A 15,471-nucleotide genomic window follows, 5' to 3' on the forward strand; every position below is an offset into this window, starting at 1 on the left:
AGCTTCACTTTTTTTATTTTCTTTTGGGGGATGTGGTATCAGAGTCTCCTTATGCTGCCCTGGTTGCCCTGGGTTTCACTATGCAGACCTGGCTGGCTTCAAATTCACAAAACTTGCCTATCTCTACCTCCTCCTGCAACCCCAGTGCTAGACTGAAGACCTATGCCACACCATGCCCTGCCCCTGCTTCACATCTGCAAAGTTTCCAAGGGAATCTGGTAAAAAGTGACCGGCAGTCACACTAGGACAGAAAACTCACGTTTGTAGCACTGTTACCGTGTGCATGACAATGTTACCGTATGCACAACACTGTTACCGTGTGCACGACAGTTACCATGTGAGCTGCACTGTTACCGTGTGAGCTGCACTGTTACCGTGTGAGCTGCACTGTTACCGTGTAAGCTGCACTGTTACCGTGTGAGCTGCACTGTTACCGTGTAAGCTGCACTGTTACCGTGTGCACGACAGTTACCGTGTGAGCTGCACTGTTACCGTGTGAGCTGCACTGTTACCGTGTGAGCTGCACTGTTACCGTGTGAGCTGCACTGTTACCGTGTGAGCTGCACTGTTACCGTGTGAGCTGCATTGTTACCGTGTGAGGGACACATCTGCTTCTTCCCTCAACCTTTTAAGCTATACTTTATCTAAGAATTCTAAAAGCTTGTGAGCATGCTATTTTTCCCAGCTACTCGTCTAAGCATTAGGAGGTTTTGCCTTGTAAATATCTTAACTTGTTTTCCAGATCAAGGTTTGAGCATGGAAATAGCCAGATGTTCTTGGAATTCTAATACAATTCTGGAAAGATGATCTAAAGAGGCCAACCCAGAAAATGTTCTATGCTGACAGCAAAGATGTACACACAAAAGGGAATCTGTTTCCAAGAGTTGTTTTCTTTCCAAACTGCTTTTCAAGTCCCCTCAGTTGAAGATGAACCGCTTCGGTTTAACACCAAGATCCTGTTAACATCATGTAGTTATCTCCAACCGGCCACAGCCTGAACCTGCCTTTCTACAAAGGCAGTCAGAGAAGAATGTTATTTATCCCCTTAAGCTGGGGTGTGGGCACTCAGAAAGAAGGTGGCTCAGGGAAGACTCAAAAGGATCCTCCAGGAAATCTCTGAAAGAAGGGACTAAATAGATTAGCTGAGAGAGTACTACATACAGTTAGTTAACTGTCTTCTTGTGACCTTTATCCTAACTGAATTTTCTTGCATTTCCAAACCCACCACACTCTCTCCACTCCTCTGACCTACCTAATATGTTCTTCCCTGGCTCCTTTTCTTTTTTGACCCAAGACATTTTCTCTCACATGCTCTTGCCTCAAGTCCTGAGTAGCTACATTGCTCACACGTCAGTGCTACCTCCTTCAATTGGGTGAAATGGCATTCCTCTCTCATCCAGCTACTCCTTAGCTAAAATAAGTGTCAAGCCCAATCAGAACAGGCATAGAAAGACAGACAGACAAGACAGAGAGATCAATGCACGCACTAAAAGATGTCCGTTGATAGTCTTTGTTCTGCTATATAGCCCTCAGCCTTTCTAAAATAAGAACACCAGCTTAATACTGAATACTGGCTCCATACTGAAGCCACTTTTCAAAAAAATAGAAATCTCTACATTGTATTTCTCGATCGTTCATTTACTTTTATGAAATCCACACTTAATGTTCTCACTTAATACTTTAGGAAACTATGAACCCAAACGCGTTTCCGCAGCATCCTCTAGCCTCTGTACACATAGAGACACAGACAACACAGCAGTCTCCACGCGTCCAGACTCTGCTAAAGGTCCAGGGGAAAGAGAGAGCCCCAGGGCGCACAATGGCGCCTCTGTACTAAAAGGTGGAGTGCTCGGCAGGAGCAGAGAAGTTAAAAATAGAAGTGAGGAGGGAGCCTTTCTCCCCTAGATCCTCTCATCTTTATTCCTGGCCTCCGGATTGATGTAAACCCCAGACCTTGGGGATCCTCCAACTTGAGAGGAAATAGGACCAGGCCAACCCAAAAAGGCAAACTGGGCTTTTGCTGGTGGGGAAGATGAACCCAGGAGCACACGCACACAGCCTAGCGGCCCATGTGAGACAACAGGGCGGGAGAGGAAGTCCTGGCTGATGATGACTAACAGGTAGAAACGCTGCTCTGCTGGTCCTATCCTAACACTCCCGGGTCTCTTGGCGCTCTCCAGTTGCATCTTAGACATTTCCATAGATGATTTTCTAATCAGAGGTTGCTGTTGGCTTTATGGGTGGGGGACAGAGGAACTAGTACTGAATCCAAATTTGATACCATTTACTCCCTAGGAAAAAAACAGGCAGCATTTCCACAATGCCAAGGTATGACAAAGTGATGCCCAACACCATGTCCAAAGTTTAAAAAAAAATACTATCACAAATGTCTCCACTGCCTAAAGTCATTCCCTAAGCTTGCAAAAGCAACCAACTGAAAAACCCTTCAGGGACTAATGGCCTCTTGATGGGTTAGATCAACAGTACAGTGTTTTTCTGTACTGGAGACGGCTCTTGTCAGAGGTACAGGCTCAGAAATACTACAAAGACAATGTCACGGGTGCAGCACTTGAAAAGGACGAGCATCGTTAACCCTCCGAAAAGTTATGATCTAAAACCATTCAAAATTTTTTAATGTGTCAAAAGTATGAAAATCTTACTTCTCAACCGGGGTGAGAAGAATCCCAGCTAAATACTTAGGTGTAGCTCAGCAGTCGGACTCTTACGAACGTGTTCAACAGGAAAACCCAGACAAGCTGCAACTGTAAGAACTCTCCCAGGGGGTTCTGATGCACACACCACACACTGGGGTAAAGACCACTGCACAAATAAAGACCATCCCTTAACCAAAAAACCACAAGAAGCCAAGTGTGGTGGCGAACAACTATGGCATGGGGCTCATGGTTTCAGTCGGTTACCAGTGAGCCCCAGGCCAGCCTTGGCTACACAACTCCCACCCTGAAAAAAGAAGTTACCACCGTACTAAGAAAGCTCGGGTCTCAGACTCCTCATGGAAACAAGATGGCTGGTTTGGACAGAAACTGACCTTGTGCTGGGACGTGGTAGCCTGTGCTTTGCCCAGCACGCAGCAAGCACAAGGCCCAAATCCCCGGTGCTTCGGAAACGTAAAACCTTAAGCTAGACTGGTGGTATGACAATATCACGGTGGATGCTGGCGAGATGCTCCGAGATACCACATATGAAATGTGAATGTCACATGGTAAACTGGCAACGTCACTGTAGAAAGCCAACACTGGGCAAAAGCAGAGGAGCTACTGGGGGGTGAGGGGAATTAGTAAAGCCGGTGTTTTGGGGCACCTCAACAGAGTCCCAGGGACTCAAACGGAGCACAAGATGGCCTCTGAGACCAGCTGCAGCTTACAAATTCCTTGACCTTCCACAAGGAGAAGTTCACAATTTGAGTGGCAGAGGACTTTTTTATTACAAACATCCTGTGAGAAAATACTCCCTTTCTCACAATATATTCGCTGTTTATACTTTCGTTGACCATTAAGTTGGTAAAGAAGCTCAATGGACAACAAATGTTCTCTATGCTTCAGCCCCTGGTACTATCATAATAAACTTCCATTCAGTAGACTAGTGTCAGACAGAAGCAAGAGGATCTCTGAGTTCGAGGCTAGCCTGGTCTACAGAGTGAGTTCCAGGACAGCCAGGGCTACGCAGAGAAACCATATCTCAAAAAACCAAAAACCAAAACAAAACAAAACAAAAGAAAAACCTAGTGGTATGGCTACTCTTCACCTAAATGACCATTAATATCCTTCTCTGACTTTCTAAAACGGCTATAAACTCAGAGAAGCACCCAAAACTCAAGACACAGTAAGGGGCAGGAAAGATGGCTCTGGAGTTAAGAGGCAGGTTCAGTTCCTAGCACCCATGTCAGGAGGGCCAATCTCCTTCCAGTCCGGTTCCAGGGAATCTGATGGCTCTGGCCTCCGTAGCATAAGCACATGCAGTTAAAAATAAAAGGTAAATCTTAGAGTCCAGGGGACCCTAACTGAGGCTGTTTTGCCATCTTTTAGAGGAAAGTAAACTCTAAAGGGCTTAGGGTTCTTGGACTCAAGAAAGCTTGTTGTATGTATTATCAACTTTCTTGAAGTGCTTTTAACATTTTTAGAATTATTTTAAAAACACACAAAGTCAAATCTTTACTCTTGTTTTCTCAGCCCCGTTTGAAACATCCTTGATTTTTAGTACACTTGAATGACAAATATCTTTCATTATTCCTGGCTGCACACATTCTATAATTGTATTTATCTACTCTGGAATCTTGCAAAGGAATATAAGCAACAGAACAAAAGGAACTACTGATAGCAAATTGACACCCTAAAATTAAGATCACAAGGTCTTGAGATACCTGGGAAAGATAAACAGCAGCTGGTCATCCACTTTGGTAAAGAATGCGGAGGAGATGGGCGTGGTGCTTGCATGCCTGTAATCTCAGCACTTGGGAGGCGGTGGTAGGAGGAGCAGGCAGGCCTCAGCAACAGAACAAGTTTGAGGCCAGCATATGGCTGTCTCAAAAAAAAAAAAAAAAAGTGGGGAGGGCACATGGGAGCACATGCATTTGATGGAGGGTCTCTCAACACTGTCAAATGGATGGATCTATACCTACAGCACTTCCCTGGTTAGACAGCTTCTTGAGCTTTCTTCTGGCTCTGGGTGTCTCAGGACCTTGGGCACACCTGAGAAAGGTACATCCTCAGCCCCTTATGGTACTATCCTCATCAGCCTCCCAAACCTAATATCCACTGCACAAGTCACAAGGGAACACGGGGCTAAGTATAGAAACGAAAACTTGTGAAGAATTAGGAAACATTAAGCTCAAGAACACCAAACCCTAACTTAAAATGTTATTTCTAGGGCTGGAGAGATGGCGGTTAAGAACACTGGCTGTTCTTTCAGAGAAACCCAGGTTCAACTCCCAGCACCCCACAACAACAGTCTGTAACTCCAGTTCCAGGGGATCTGACACCCTCACACAGACATACATGCAAGAAAAACACCAACGCACATAAAGATAAAGAAATCTTCAAATGTTATTTCTAACAGATCGCCTGGCAGGACCCAGAACAACCACTATACACACAAAAGCTGGATCACACAAATCCAGAAATCTCTTCGGTATGCACAAATATTCGACACAGTGTTTCAGGATAAACCATCATTGACCACCTGTCACCATGACTAACACTAACAACCTCCAACATTCTTACCTAAAGTACAGTCCACACAAAGGAAGCTACCTGGAGGGCTGGGACAGATGACTCAAGCAGTTAGGAGAGGACCGCAGCTGGGCTCCTAGCACCCACATCGGGTGACTCAAATGCCTGTAACTCTGGCTCCTGGAGATCTACTGCCTTCTCCTCATCTCCCACAGGCACCCATACGCGGGTACCAAAACAAACACACATAACTAGAAACAAATCTTAAAGCTCTCCTTCATTACCTCTTTGCTTCTTCCAAATGACAGAGGTACTCGTAAGCCACGTTCTGCCGTCTCCTTTCATCCATTTCCTCTGCGGTGAGCCTCTCATTATCCAGGACAGCTGAAACAGAAAGAAAAGAAGGTAAGGGCCAGGATCTACCTTTCCTCGGCAATAAACGAGGGCCGAGGCCATCAAATCGCTGCCGATCCCTTAGAAAAGCAGGCTAGCTAGTGAATATGTGGGTAGCCGGGTGTACTACAAATGATTTTCCTAAAAGCAAACACACATGGCTTCAACTACACTCATGTTACCCTTAAATGTGTGTAGGGGGTAAGGGTCTGCAGAGGTGATCCAGCAGTCAAGAGCCCTGGTTGCTCTTGAAGCGGACCTGGGTTCCTAGCACCCACATGGCAGCTCACAAGCACCTGTAATTCTAATTCAAGGGGATCCAATGCCCTGTTTCTGATCTCCAAGGACACCATATATGTATGCAATGTACATACATACATGCAGGCACTCATACACATAAAATAATAAAAATTATGTATGATATGGTAGGGTGGTCACTGGTAAGATGCCCATGCTCCAATAGACAGTCTGACACCCAAGCACATAGGGGCAGCACTAATTGGACCTGGTTGGTTGGATCTTGGAGAGGGGTGTTGTTTTGGTTTTTTTAAGGTTGGAGAGATGACTCAGCCTAAGTTAAGAGGCTACTCTTGCAAAGGACCTGGGTTCAATCCCCAGCAGACACATGAAGGATCACAATAGGCTATGACTCCAGTTTCAAGGGATCAAACATTGTCTTCTGGTCTCTGCAGAAACCTCTGTACACACATGGTGCACAGACATCATACATGCAGACAACAAATCACCCATACACATAAAAAAAAAAGTTAAAAAAAAAAAAAAAGAAAAAGAGCCAGGAGTGATGGCATAAACCTGTAACCCAGCATTTAGGAGGCAGAGACAGGCAAACCTCTGAGTCCAAAACCAGACTGTCTTAAATAGCAAGTTCAGGCCAGCTAGAGTTATATAGTGAGATACATTACTGAAGGGGATGATGGGAGATAGTATAATCATATTTCACCTTTTATATGTATGGAATTCTCAAAATTTTAAACATATATGTACTGCATTTCCCTGTAGCCTCAAAAGGCACCAACTAATGTCTGTCCTTGTTGGTCAGAACTAAGACAGAGAGCACCATACTCTCCCCTCTTTATTGGCAGAATTGTATGTAAAATGCTTAACGCCATAGTCACAGTCAAAGCCCCAGCCCCCACCCCACTCCCCACCCCGGCTGTGGGATTAAGCATTTTACACACATTCTCTCACTAAAGCCCAGAACAATCCCCCATTACCACTGAGGAAATTGAAGCTGGATGAACTCAGCCTCAGGGCTAATAAAGGGACCTACATTCAAATCCTCCCGTCTCCAGGGCCTGTGGGCTTAACCCTGAAGCAATCTGCCTCCTCCACAGTCACAGAGGTAAGAAATGAATTCCTAACTCCCTAGGAAAGCAATCAAAGCCGTTCTCACTCTGGTCTTGACCAGTTTGGGAAATACTTTTCCCCCTTCTCTCCTTCCAGTCCATTAGTACACTACCACACCACTCAGGGTCTTCCACAGAGAATCCCTATCGTCTTCGGTATCATATTTAGTTTATGTCTGCCCTCTCAAAGTCACGTCTTGCACACTCACCCTGCCCTACACAGCATCATTCAAACCTGTTCAAAAGTCACCACCTGTATTCCCAGGGCCTTCTTAAATCCCTTCTCTTCACCCCCATCACTCTCTATACCTAGCTAGTTCAAGCACCATGTACCTTTATTGCACCTCATTATCCCCCTCCCCCACCTGAGGACCGAACCCAGGACCTTGAAATTGTTAGGCAAGTGCTCTACCACTGGGCTAAATTCCCAACCCCACTTATTATCAACCCTTTGTCCACCTGCCTCTGACAGTTCTGGAAGGCACTGCACGGTCTTATTCATCTCTAATTTCACAAACGAGGCACACTACCTCACACATAACTGTGGATATTTTGAAGTATCCTTTAAGAATGTACTTTCCCCAAAACATAAATCAAAATCTACACCCGAGACCCAAAGGGATCCTCATGTAACTACTATCCCACGTAGAGTTAGCTCACTGATGTTGCAGGTATGGCCACAGAAAAGGAGGAAGTGCGTGTGAGTGGGGAGAGGGGATATTTGTGTGTGTGTGTGTGTGTGTGTGTGTGTCTGTGTCTGTCTGTGTGTGTGTGTGTTTTAATTTTACTTTTGAAATGCTGACGAGAGAACCCAACCCGAGAAACTTCAGTGGCTTGCCCAAAACTACACCTCACAGCTAGTCTGACCGCTCGTTGTCTGTACCCCTGGGTCACCCTCGCAGGCAGCAATCGGGGCAGCACAGCACTTTCCCACCACGCCCGAGAGAACCCCTGGGTCCAGTGCCCAGGACACGCCCTGCACAGTTCTCCTGCCACCTCACCCTAGGCCGTCTTCCCCAATCTCAGTAGAGCTAAGCGGCGGAGGAGCTGGGTGGGGCTCCCCTGCCGCAGCGCCTGGCTCAGGCTGAGGCCTCCAAGGTTCCTACCCGCCGCCTCCGGAGCTCGAAGGGAGTCGGGCGCGAACCTTGCTGCCAGCCACACTGCTGGGGCTGCTCTTCCGGGTCCGTGCGGTCCCAGGCCACCCCGCGCACCCGCCCGGCTGAGCCCCCGGGGAAACCCGAGCCTGGCCCTCGCCCGCGCATCCCAAGCCCCGGGCACTCACAGCCATAGTGCGGCCGGACCACACCCAGTCCATCAACCTCCTCCGCGGCGGACATGGCGGCCGAGTCCGGTCTCCGGTGAGGAAGCGCTGAGACCTTGAAGACGCGGTCGGCGGTAGAAGCGGCAACTCCTGCCCAGTGCGCGGGCTGTCGCTGTCCTCGAGGCCCCGCCCCTCGCCAGCGGCTCCACCCTGCAGACCCCGCCCCGCAGGCCCCGCCCTTGAGGCCCCGCCCATCTGGCGGAAGGGGCGGGCGTGGTCAATTTTTCAGGGCCCGCCCCTGCCCGCTTCGCCCTCCACTTGCGGAAGCGAGGAGGCGGAGCGCGGTAGGCACGTCCCTAGGCCGGCTTGATCGGTTGTCGCGACACTCCTCCGCCATCGTCCTATCGGCGGTTCAGACTGAAAGGCCGCCAATCTTGAGAGCTTGAAATCCAAACTTCTTCGGCCGCCTGCCTTCCCCAGACAGCTAAGTTCCCCATCCTCCTACCTTGCACCTCATGGAAGGAGCCCTTTCAGGTGGCCCAGGGTGTTCTTGTTGGACGCAAGAAAGACCCAAACTGACGCGAAAGACTTCCACCCCTACTCTCTGCCACATTTTGTCTACCTGACCTCCGTTCTCCGCAGCAGTACCAAAATAGAGAGCCGCTGAATCTCTTCAATTTGGGGGACAAAGACGCTGAAACGGGAGAACTGTTGATCAGACTAGCTTTATACTCCGTGCTCTTTTTCGCAAGCTCCTAAGGGGTATCTTCACTCTGTTAGGGCTGCCTTTTCTTGTTGCCCTTGTAATCTGCTTTCAAAGCGTCGGTATTCAACCGAATTCTATCCTCAGCCCCCCCCCTTTTTTTTTCTCAGTAACTTGCCTGGCATGGTGATGCAAGCCTATAATCATCTCACAATTGGGAGGCTGAGGCAGAAGGATGACCATGAGTTCGAGGCCAGCCAGGATTACGGAGTGAGACACTCCAAGTAATAATAATAATTAAAAGAAAAGCCCCATTCTCAGTAACCTTATGCTCGCCATAAACCTCGAACAACCTTTGCTTAGAACCTGGACCATTTGGCAGCCCCTCAGTAATTTCAAGCTGTCAAATGCACACTTTCAGCTGCGTCTCCCACAGACACCAAACATTGATCCCGTTCCTGCCCCGTTCTCTGTAAGTAGTCAGCCACGAGTCACAAACACCCCAGGTTCTTGTGTCGCCTCTATTTCTGAAGCGTCTAGTTTTTGTTTGTGTCCCTGCCTGTGATTACACTGTTTATATTATCAGCGTCGATCTATCCTCACTTCTGCCAACCAGACTGTCACAGTTACCAGCTTGTTCTTCTTTCCAAAATACAAAACAGTTCTTTTTTTGCTAATTCTGTACCTTCAAGCATTTAAACTAATACACAAAACTCTATTTGATTTTCTTTTTAATTCCTTCAATTATTTAATGGCAAGCATAGAACCACCTGTTGAGTAATGAATGGGTCATATGGGACAAGGGAACAGGTGTCTTCCTGTGTTCCGATGACTTCTTTTGTGTGTAGTTAGTCCCAGGTCTGTGATTCGTGAGTTTCAAAGGAGAGCTGTCCAGATCCAGTGGTGCGCCATCTAGGTTAGTGTGAGCCACCCTGCATGTACGGACTACTCCTGCCATCGGTGCTATGAAACCAGAGCCGTCCTGGTCCAAGGCCACAGAGCTCTGAGCTGAATCTTTTTCGGGCCATGGCCTGGCCTCCACTGTGATTTCCAGGACAGTCTAGGGGTTTTCAAAGAGACAGACAGACCCAAAGTTTGTGTTAATGGCTCTGTGAATTGGAGTAGAGGCAGTGGTTGCCAAGTTTGGTGCTCAGGTCCCACGTATTAGCTGGAGATCGAGGACTCAGACTCCTTGGAAGCTGCCCTCGCACCTCCACACGTGCAGTGTGGCGCTGGGCGTGAGCCAATGCGCTGACCTACGTTGTCCCAACATAAGCGGCCGTTCACCTTGGGGGCCTGCTGCATCCAGGTGATCTTGAGTGAGATTTATGCTCTCTCTCCGGGATTTTCAGGAGTCAGTGAGAGTTCACCTGATGCCTTTCAGAACCAAGCAGCTTTCCAAGGTACCTGCCCCTCTCGTGGGGATCAAACCCATTCTAGGGCACCCTGCCCTCTACAGAGGCAAGAGACACCCCCCCCCATCCTATCCTTCGCTGTTACCTCACGGCTTTTTTTTTCTTCTTCACCTGTCATGGCATTGATTAAAGGTCAGTTCTTCTCTGCAGCAAAAGTACCATTAAAGATCATCTCAGCTGCCCAATCCCATAATCCCTGAGTGGCATGTAACTGGTTCAGCTCATCTTTTTACGTCATTGCTATATCCCTGCACACCCACCAGTGGGCTGCCCTTGGCTAGATGCCAATTAAGAATAGAAAACGCTAAACTGAGCTTTATTGATAATGGTCCCGGATCTTATAATGGCTCTGTAGTAGTTTGAAAGAAAATGGCCCCCAAAGGAAGTGGCACTATTAGGAGGTATGGCCTTGTTGGAGCAGATGTGGCCTTGTGATGGATGAAGTGTGTCACTGTGGGGTTGCTTTAAGTGACACCCAGTGTCACCGTTCACTTCCTATTCCCTGTGGATCAAGATGTAGAACTCTCAGCTCCTTCTCCAGCACCATGTTTGCTGCATGCTGCCATGTCCCTCTGTGACAATAATGGATTAAACCTCTGAAACATAAGCCATCCCAATTAAATGTTTTCCTTAGTAAGAGTTGCCGTGATCATGGTGTCCTCTTCACAGCAATTGAACCCTAAGTAGGACAGAAGTTTTTACCACCAAGGATGATGGTAAACATATATTATATTATATTTGGGGGGCTAAGACAGGGGGGTAGCAAACTTGAGGCCTGCCTGGGCCACATAGTAAGAAATTGTCCCAACAACACAGTAAACAAATGAAGATATTCTTTTCAATTTTGTGATGATGCGAAAGATACATGTTCAATAGAAATCGTACTTCAAATTTAAAACTGTAATTTTTTTCTTGGGCTAGAGATAGTCACTAGATGCCCAGCGGTGTTCTGGGAGTAAAGTGAAGCCAGGACATCCTCTAAGCTGTCTGCGTTAATACATTTCTCAGTTTGCCATGTTTTTATTATATGAGTTGTTTGAGATATGCCTCCATAAGCAGGAGAGCACCTGTATTTCTTATAGATAGATAGATAGATAGATAGATAGATAGATAGATAGATAGATAGATAGATAGATCAGGACCCATAAATTGGCCAATTTTTAAAAAATTTATTATGTATACAGTGTTCTGGAATGTATGCCTACATGCCAGAAGAGGGCACCAAATATCATTATAGATGGTTGTGAGCCACCATGTGGTTGCTGGGAATTGAACTTAGGACTTCTGGAAGAACAGCAAGTGTTCTTAACCTCTGAGCCATGTCGCCAGCCCTGAACCTATATCTCTTTAGTAGGAGGCTGGGTGAACAAGAGACAACAGGATTTCTGAAATCATGTTTAATTGAAGATAAATTCTGAACTCACAAACAAATTATGATACCATTTTTGTAAACAAATATATTTAAAAATATATAAATGGCCAGCTGGGCAGTGGTGGCACACACCTTTAATCCCAGCACTTGGGAGGCAGAGGCAGGCAGATCTCTGTGATTTCAAGACCAGCCTGGACTACAGAGCAAGTTCCAGGACAGGCTCTAAAGCTACAGACAAACCCTATCTCGAAAAAAGGAAATATATGTATACACATACAGTCAAGGTCAGTAATTCATACCTGTAATCACAGTCCTTGGGAGATAGAGGCAGAAGAATCAGGAGTTCAAGGCTAACCTTCAATACATAACGAGTTGGAAGTCAACCAGGGCTACCTGAGACCCTTTCACAAAAATAAAAACGAGTGTCAGAATACAGTGAGAATGGAGTCGTGTGAGGTTTCTGAGTGCTTGTCTAAGAGGGATATATCACACATGAAGTCTATTAGCCATAGTGTACAGGCATTGATGTCCCTGTTCGGGCACCACTTGTTTACCTCTCTAGAGGCAGTGAGATCTGGGAGAGTGGGGCAATAAATGCGGCAAACTAAGGCCTCTTACAATAGCCAACTTTTTTAGAGCATCGGACAGTTTACACTCTAAGAGGAGCCACGGTGAGTAAAATGTACAATCAAAGGGCAAGCTGCACCTAACAAGACGTGTTTTCCATATAATATGTAAACAAATAACCACAGCCAGCTGTAACGGATGATCTGACATACACCAGCTTCTGAGGCCACAAGACTCATCTTGTCTTGTGCTTCCTCACAAGCTCTCAGAATCCCTCACACAACTACATTTGGGGCCTGGGTTCCAAGAATGGAGAGAAAGGAGGAAGAAGGGAAGAAGAAAATAAAGTCAGGAGTAGTGACACACATCTGTATGCCCCTGAACTCATGATGCACACCTGTATATCCCTAAACTCATGATGCACACCTGTGTCCCTCTCGTGTACCGTGTGGTGATATGGATGAGGGAAAGACACCCTTCCCCCCCTTGCTTCCCGACACCTGCAGCAGGTGCTGGACCTGACCCAACCCTTCACCAGCTGTAGCACTCGGGAGAACAGGCCCTGCGCCTCGCTTGGGCATTACTGTAGAGTTGACCCTATAGCTAGGGGTGCAAGTGAGTCATCCCTGAGGACACTAGAGGGACATGGCTGGTACCGCCTCCTTCACCTGTGGTGTGGTGGTAGAAAAGAGGCAAAGATGCCTTACCCCCTCACTCCTACTGCCTCCAGCTGGGGAAGAAACTGATCTTCCCTTTACCAGTCGCAACCCTCAGGAAAGCAGGCCCTGCACCTCATTTGGCCATCATGACAGAGCTGACCCTGTTAGTGGGGGTATGGTTGAGCCAGCCCTAGAACGTGAACATGAGAGATCCCGCCCTGCCCTCATCTGCCATGTGGTAGCGTGGGTGGGAAAGAGATGCCTCCCCACCCCTTACAGCCTGTGGTGGGTGGGAGAGCTGGCTCTGAGGTCATAAGAGCAGAACTGCCCCTCCCCCTCACTAGCTGTAGCACCTTGCCGGACCCTGATGGTCCAGATGGGGTAGAGCTGACCCCTTTCTCACTGCTGCCATGGGGAACTAGCTGGGGAGATGCTGGAGCGCTCACCGTGGTGCTGAGGACAGATGGGGAAAACCTGAAGGACTGACCAACTCTGCAACTACCCAGGCCGGGAACCAGGGTTGTGTTGACCCACCCCAACACCCACCCCATCTATGATCTGTGGGAGCACGTGAAGCAGGCCCAGAGCTGCAGGATCTCCACAACACAGAACAGCAGGACAGCTAAGAGGAGTCCTAAAGAGCCCAGCATTTTGAGTGTAACCAGAGGCCTGAAACCAGACCAACGACTCTTTGCAATGAACAATTGCAAGTAAAGATACATGGACAAAAGGGGAAAAGAAAGAAACCCTCCTTTGGGCAGGTCTGTAGGAGAACTTCCATGAAGGATGGACGGAGCGGGATGCTGGAGTGGGCAGTCCTTTCCAAGATGGTCCCGCTCTAAGGAGGTCCTAGGGTAAGGACTGCTCCTTTGCTCTCATTTGCTCTGGTTGCCATCCTTCCCAGCCCTCAGCACACAGCTACCTCAGCCTCGCAATGGAGACCCAGGACCAGCTACTCTCCAGGAGTCAGATTGAGATGCTGAAGCATCCAGCTGTGCAGACTGAGCAACCGCCCTGCTGTCAGTCTCTCCGTCGTTGGGCTTTAGAGCCAGTGTCGAACAAAACAATCTAATACACCCCTTGGTGGTATACATCTGTTCTACCGGCTCTGTTCTCTAGGGAACCCTCATATTCAAAGTGTGGAGAAAGGGGAAGTAGTTAGGGCCAGAGATAGCACAGTTCAGTGAAGATTAGATTCTGAGACAAGGCTGCCCCAGCAGGTTTCCAAGGGTGACAATGAGTCATGCGTACCAGTAGCTAACTCGAGGGGTGTGTCTCCTAGGTGCAAGTTTTTCCGTGAGGCTTTATTGTCCCGGCCATCAAATCCAGGATCTCATACATGTCAACATGGACTGTACTACTGAGCTACATCCCCTGCCATCTAGCTCCTTGGTATTTGATATGCATCATGTCTCTTTTTAAATATTTAACTTTCTTTTATGTGCATTTGGTATGAAAGTGTCAGATTTCCTGGAACTGAAATTAGAGACAGTTGTGAGCCGCCATGCGGGTGCTGGGACTTGAACCCAGGTCTTCTGGGAAAATAGCCAGTGCTCTTAACCACTGAGCCATCTCTCCAGGCCCGACATCATCTCATTTTTTAAAATCATTTTGTTTGTTTACTTTCTATTTATCTGTTTAGTGTGTGTGTGTGTGTGTGTGTGTGTGTGTGTAGAATTCTGCAGTTCAAGGGACTGAGACCTGACAAGACTAGCTTATCTTCAGATTACACACCTTCTTAGGGACATCACCAGGATTCAAACTACACTTGGCTCAGCGCCTCCAAGAGAGAACTCTTTTTGCCACTGATAAACTACTTCCTCCCAGGCAGCAGCCTCCTGGCAGAACCCTGTTGACAGACCCATGAGACATCAGCAAACAAAGAATGTCATGGTCACAAGCCTGACGTGGTGGTACCTGCCTTAACCCTAGGACTGTCACAGATTTGAGGCCAGTGATCTATATAGTGAGTTCCAAGCCACCAGGCTGAGATAACCCCTGTCTCAAAACAAAGAAACAAAAAATGCAATGGTCACAAAGGTGTCAAAGCACTCTCAAGGAACTTCTGGATTGTGTGACAGGAATCTGGGAATACAGCAAGCGAAACAGATGGGTTTTGGGGGTGGTATTTTCTTCAGTTTTCTGATTTGTTTTGTTTTTGCATCACTTTGTTGTTATTTTAATATCGCACGTGCATGCGTGTGTATGTTTGCACACACGCACGCATGTGTGATATATGTGTGTACTTGTACAGTCGTGTGGAGGTCAGAGAACAACTTGAGGGAGTTAATTGAGTCTCTGCTTTCGCCTTTCGCCATGGGGTCCTAGGAACAGAACTTGGGCTCTCAGACTTGGTGGCTCCGCACCTCTACCTGTTGAGCCATCTTACAGCTCTGCTTGGCTTTGTTCTTTGGGTTTGTTGGTTTATCTGTTTGTTTGTAACAGGGTCTGGCTATGTAGCCCAGCTGGCCTAGAACTCTCTATGTAGAACCACTGCCCCAGTGCTTGAGAAGTGGAGGGTGGAGGTTGGAGAATCAAAAGTTCAAAG

General features: G+C 47.5%; 1 protein-coding gene across 1 annotated transcript in view; it reads right to left on the reverse strand.

Moving 5' to 3' along the window:
* The window catches only part of Iqgap1 (IQ motif containing GTPase activating protein 1), a 92,076-nt gene extending 83,710 nt beyond the window's left edge, over window positions 1-8,366 (reverse strand). The window contains exons 1-2 of the mRNA XM_038313921.1: window positions 8,229-8,366; window positions 5,471-5,570 (exon numbers count right to left, since the gene is read on the reverse strand). Coding sequence (XP_038169849.1) covers window positions 5,471-5,570; window positions 8,229-8,283 — 155 coding nt within the window. The 5' untranslated portion in view covers window positions 8,284-8,366. The remainder of the gene's footprint in view (window positions 1-5,470; window positions 5,571-8,228) is intronic.
* Between the last annotated feature and the right edge of the window lie 7,105 nt (window positions 8,367-15,471).

This window comes from Arvicola amphibius, chromosome 12 (assembly GCF_903992535.2).
Source record: "Arvicola amphibius chromosome 12, mArvAmp1.2, whole genome shotgun sequence".
In the NCBI taxonomy this organism is placed as follows: domain Eukaryota; kingdom Metazoa; phylum Chordata; class Mammalia; order Rodentia; family Cricetidae; genus Arvicola; species Arvicola amphibius.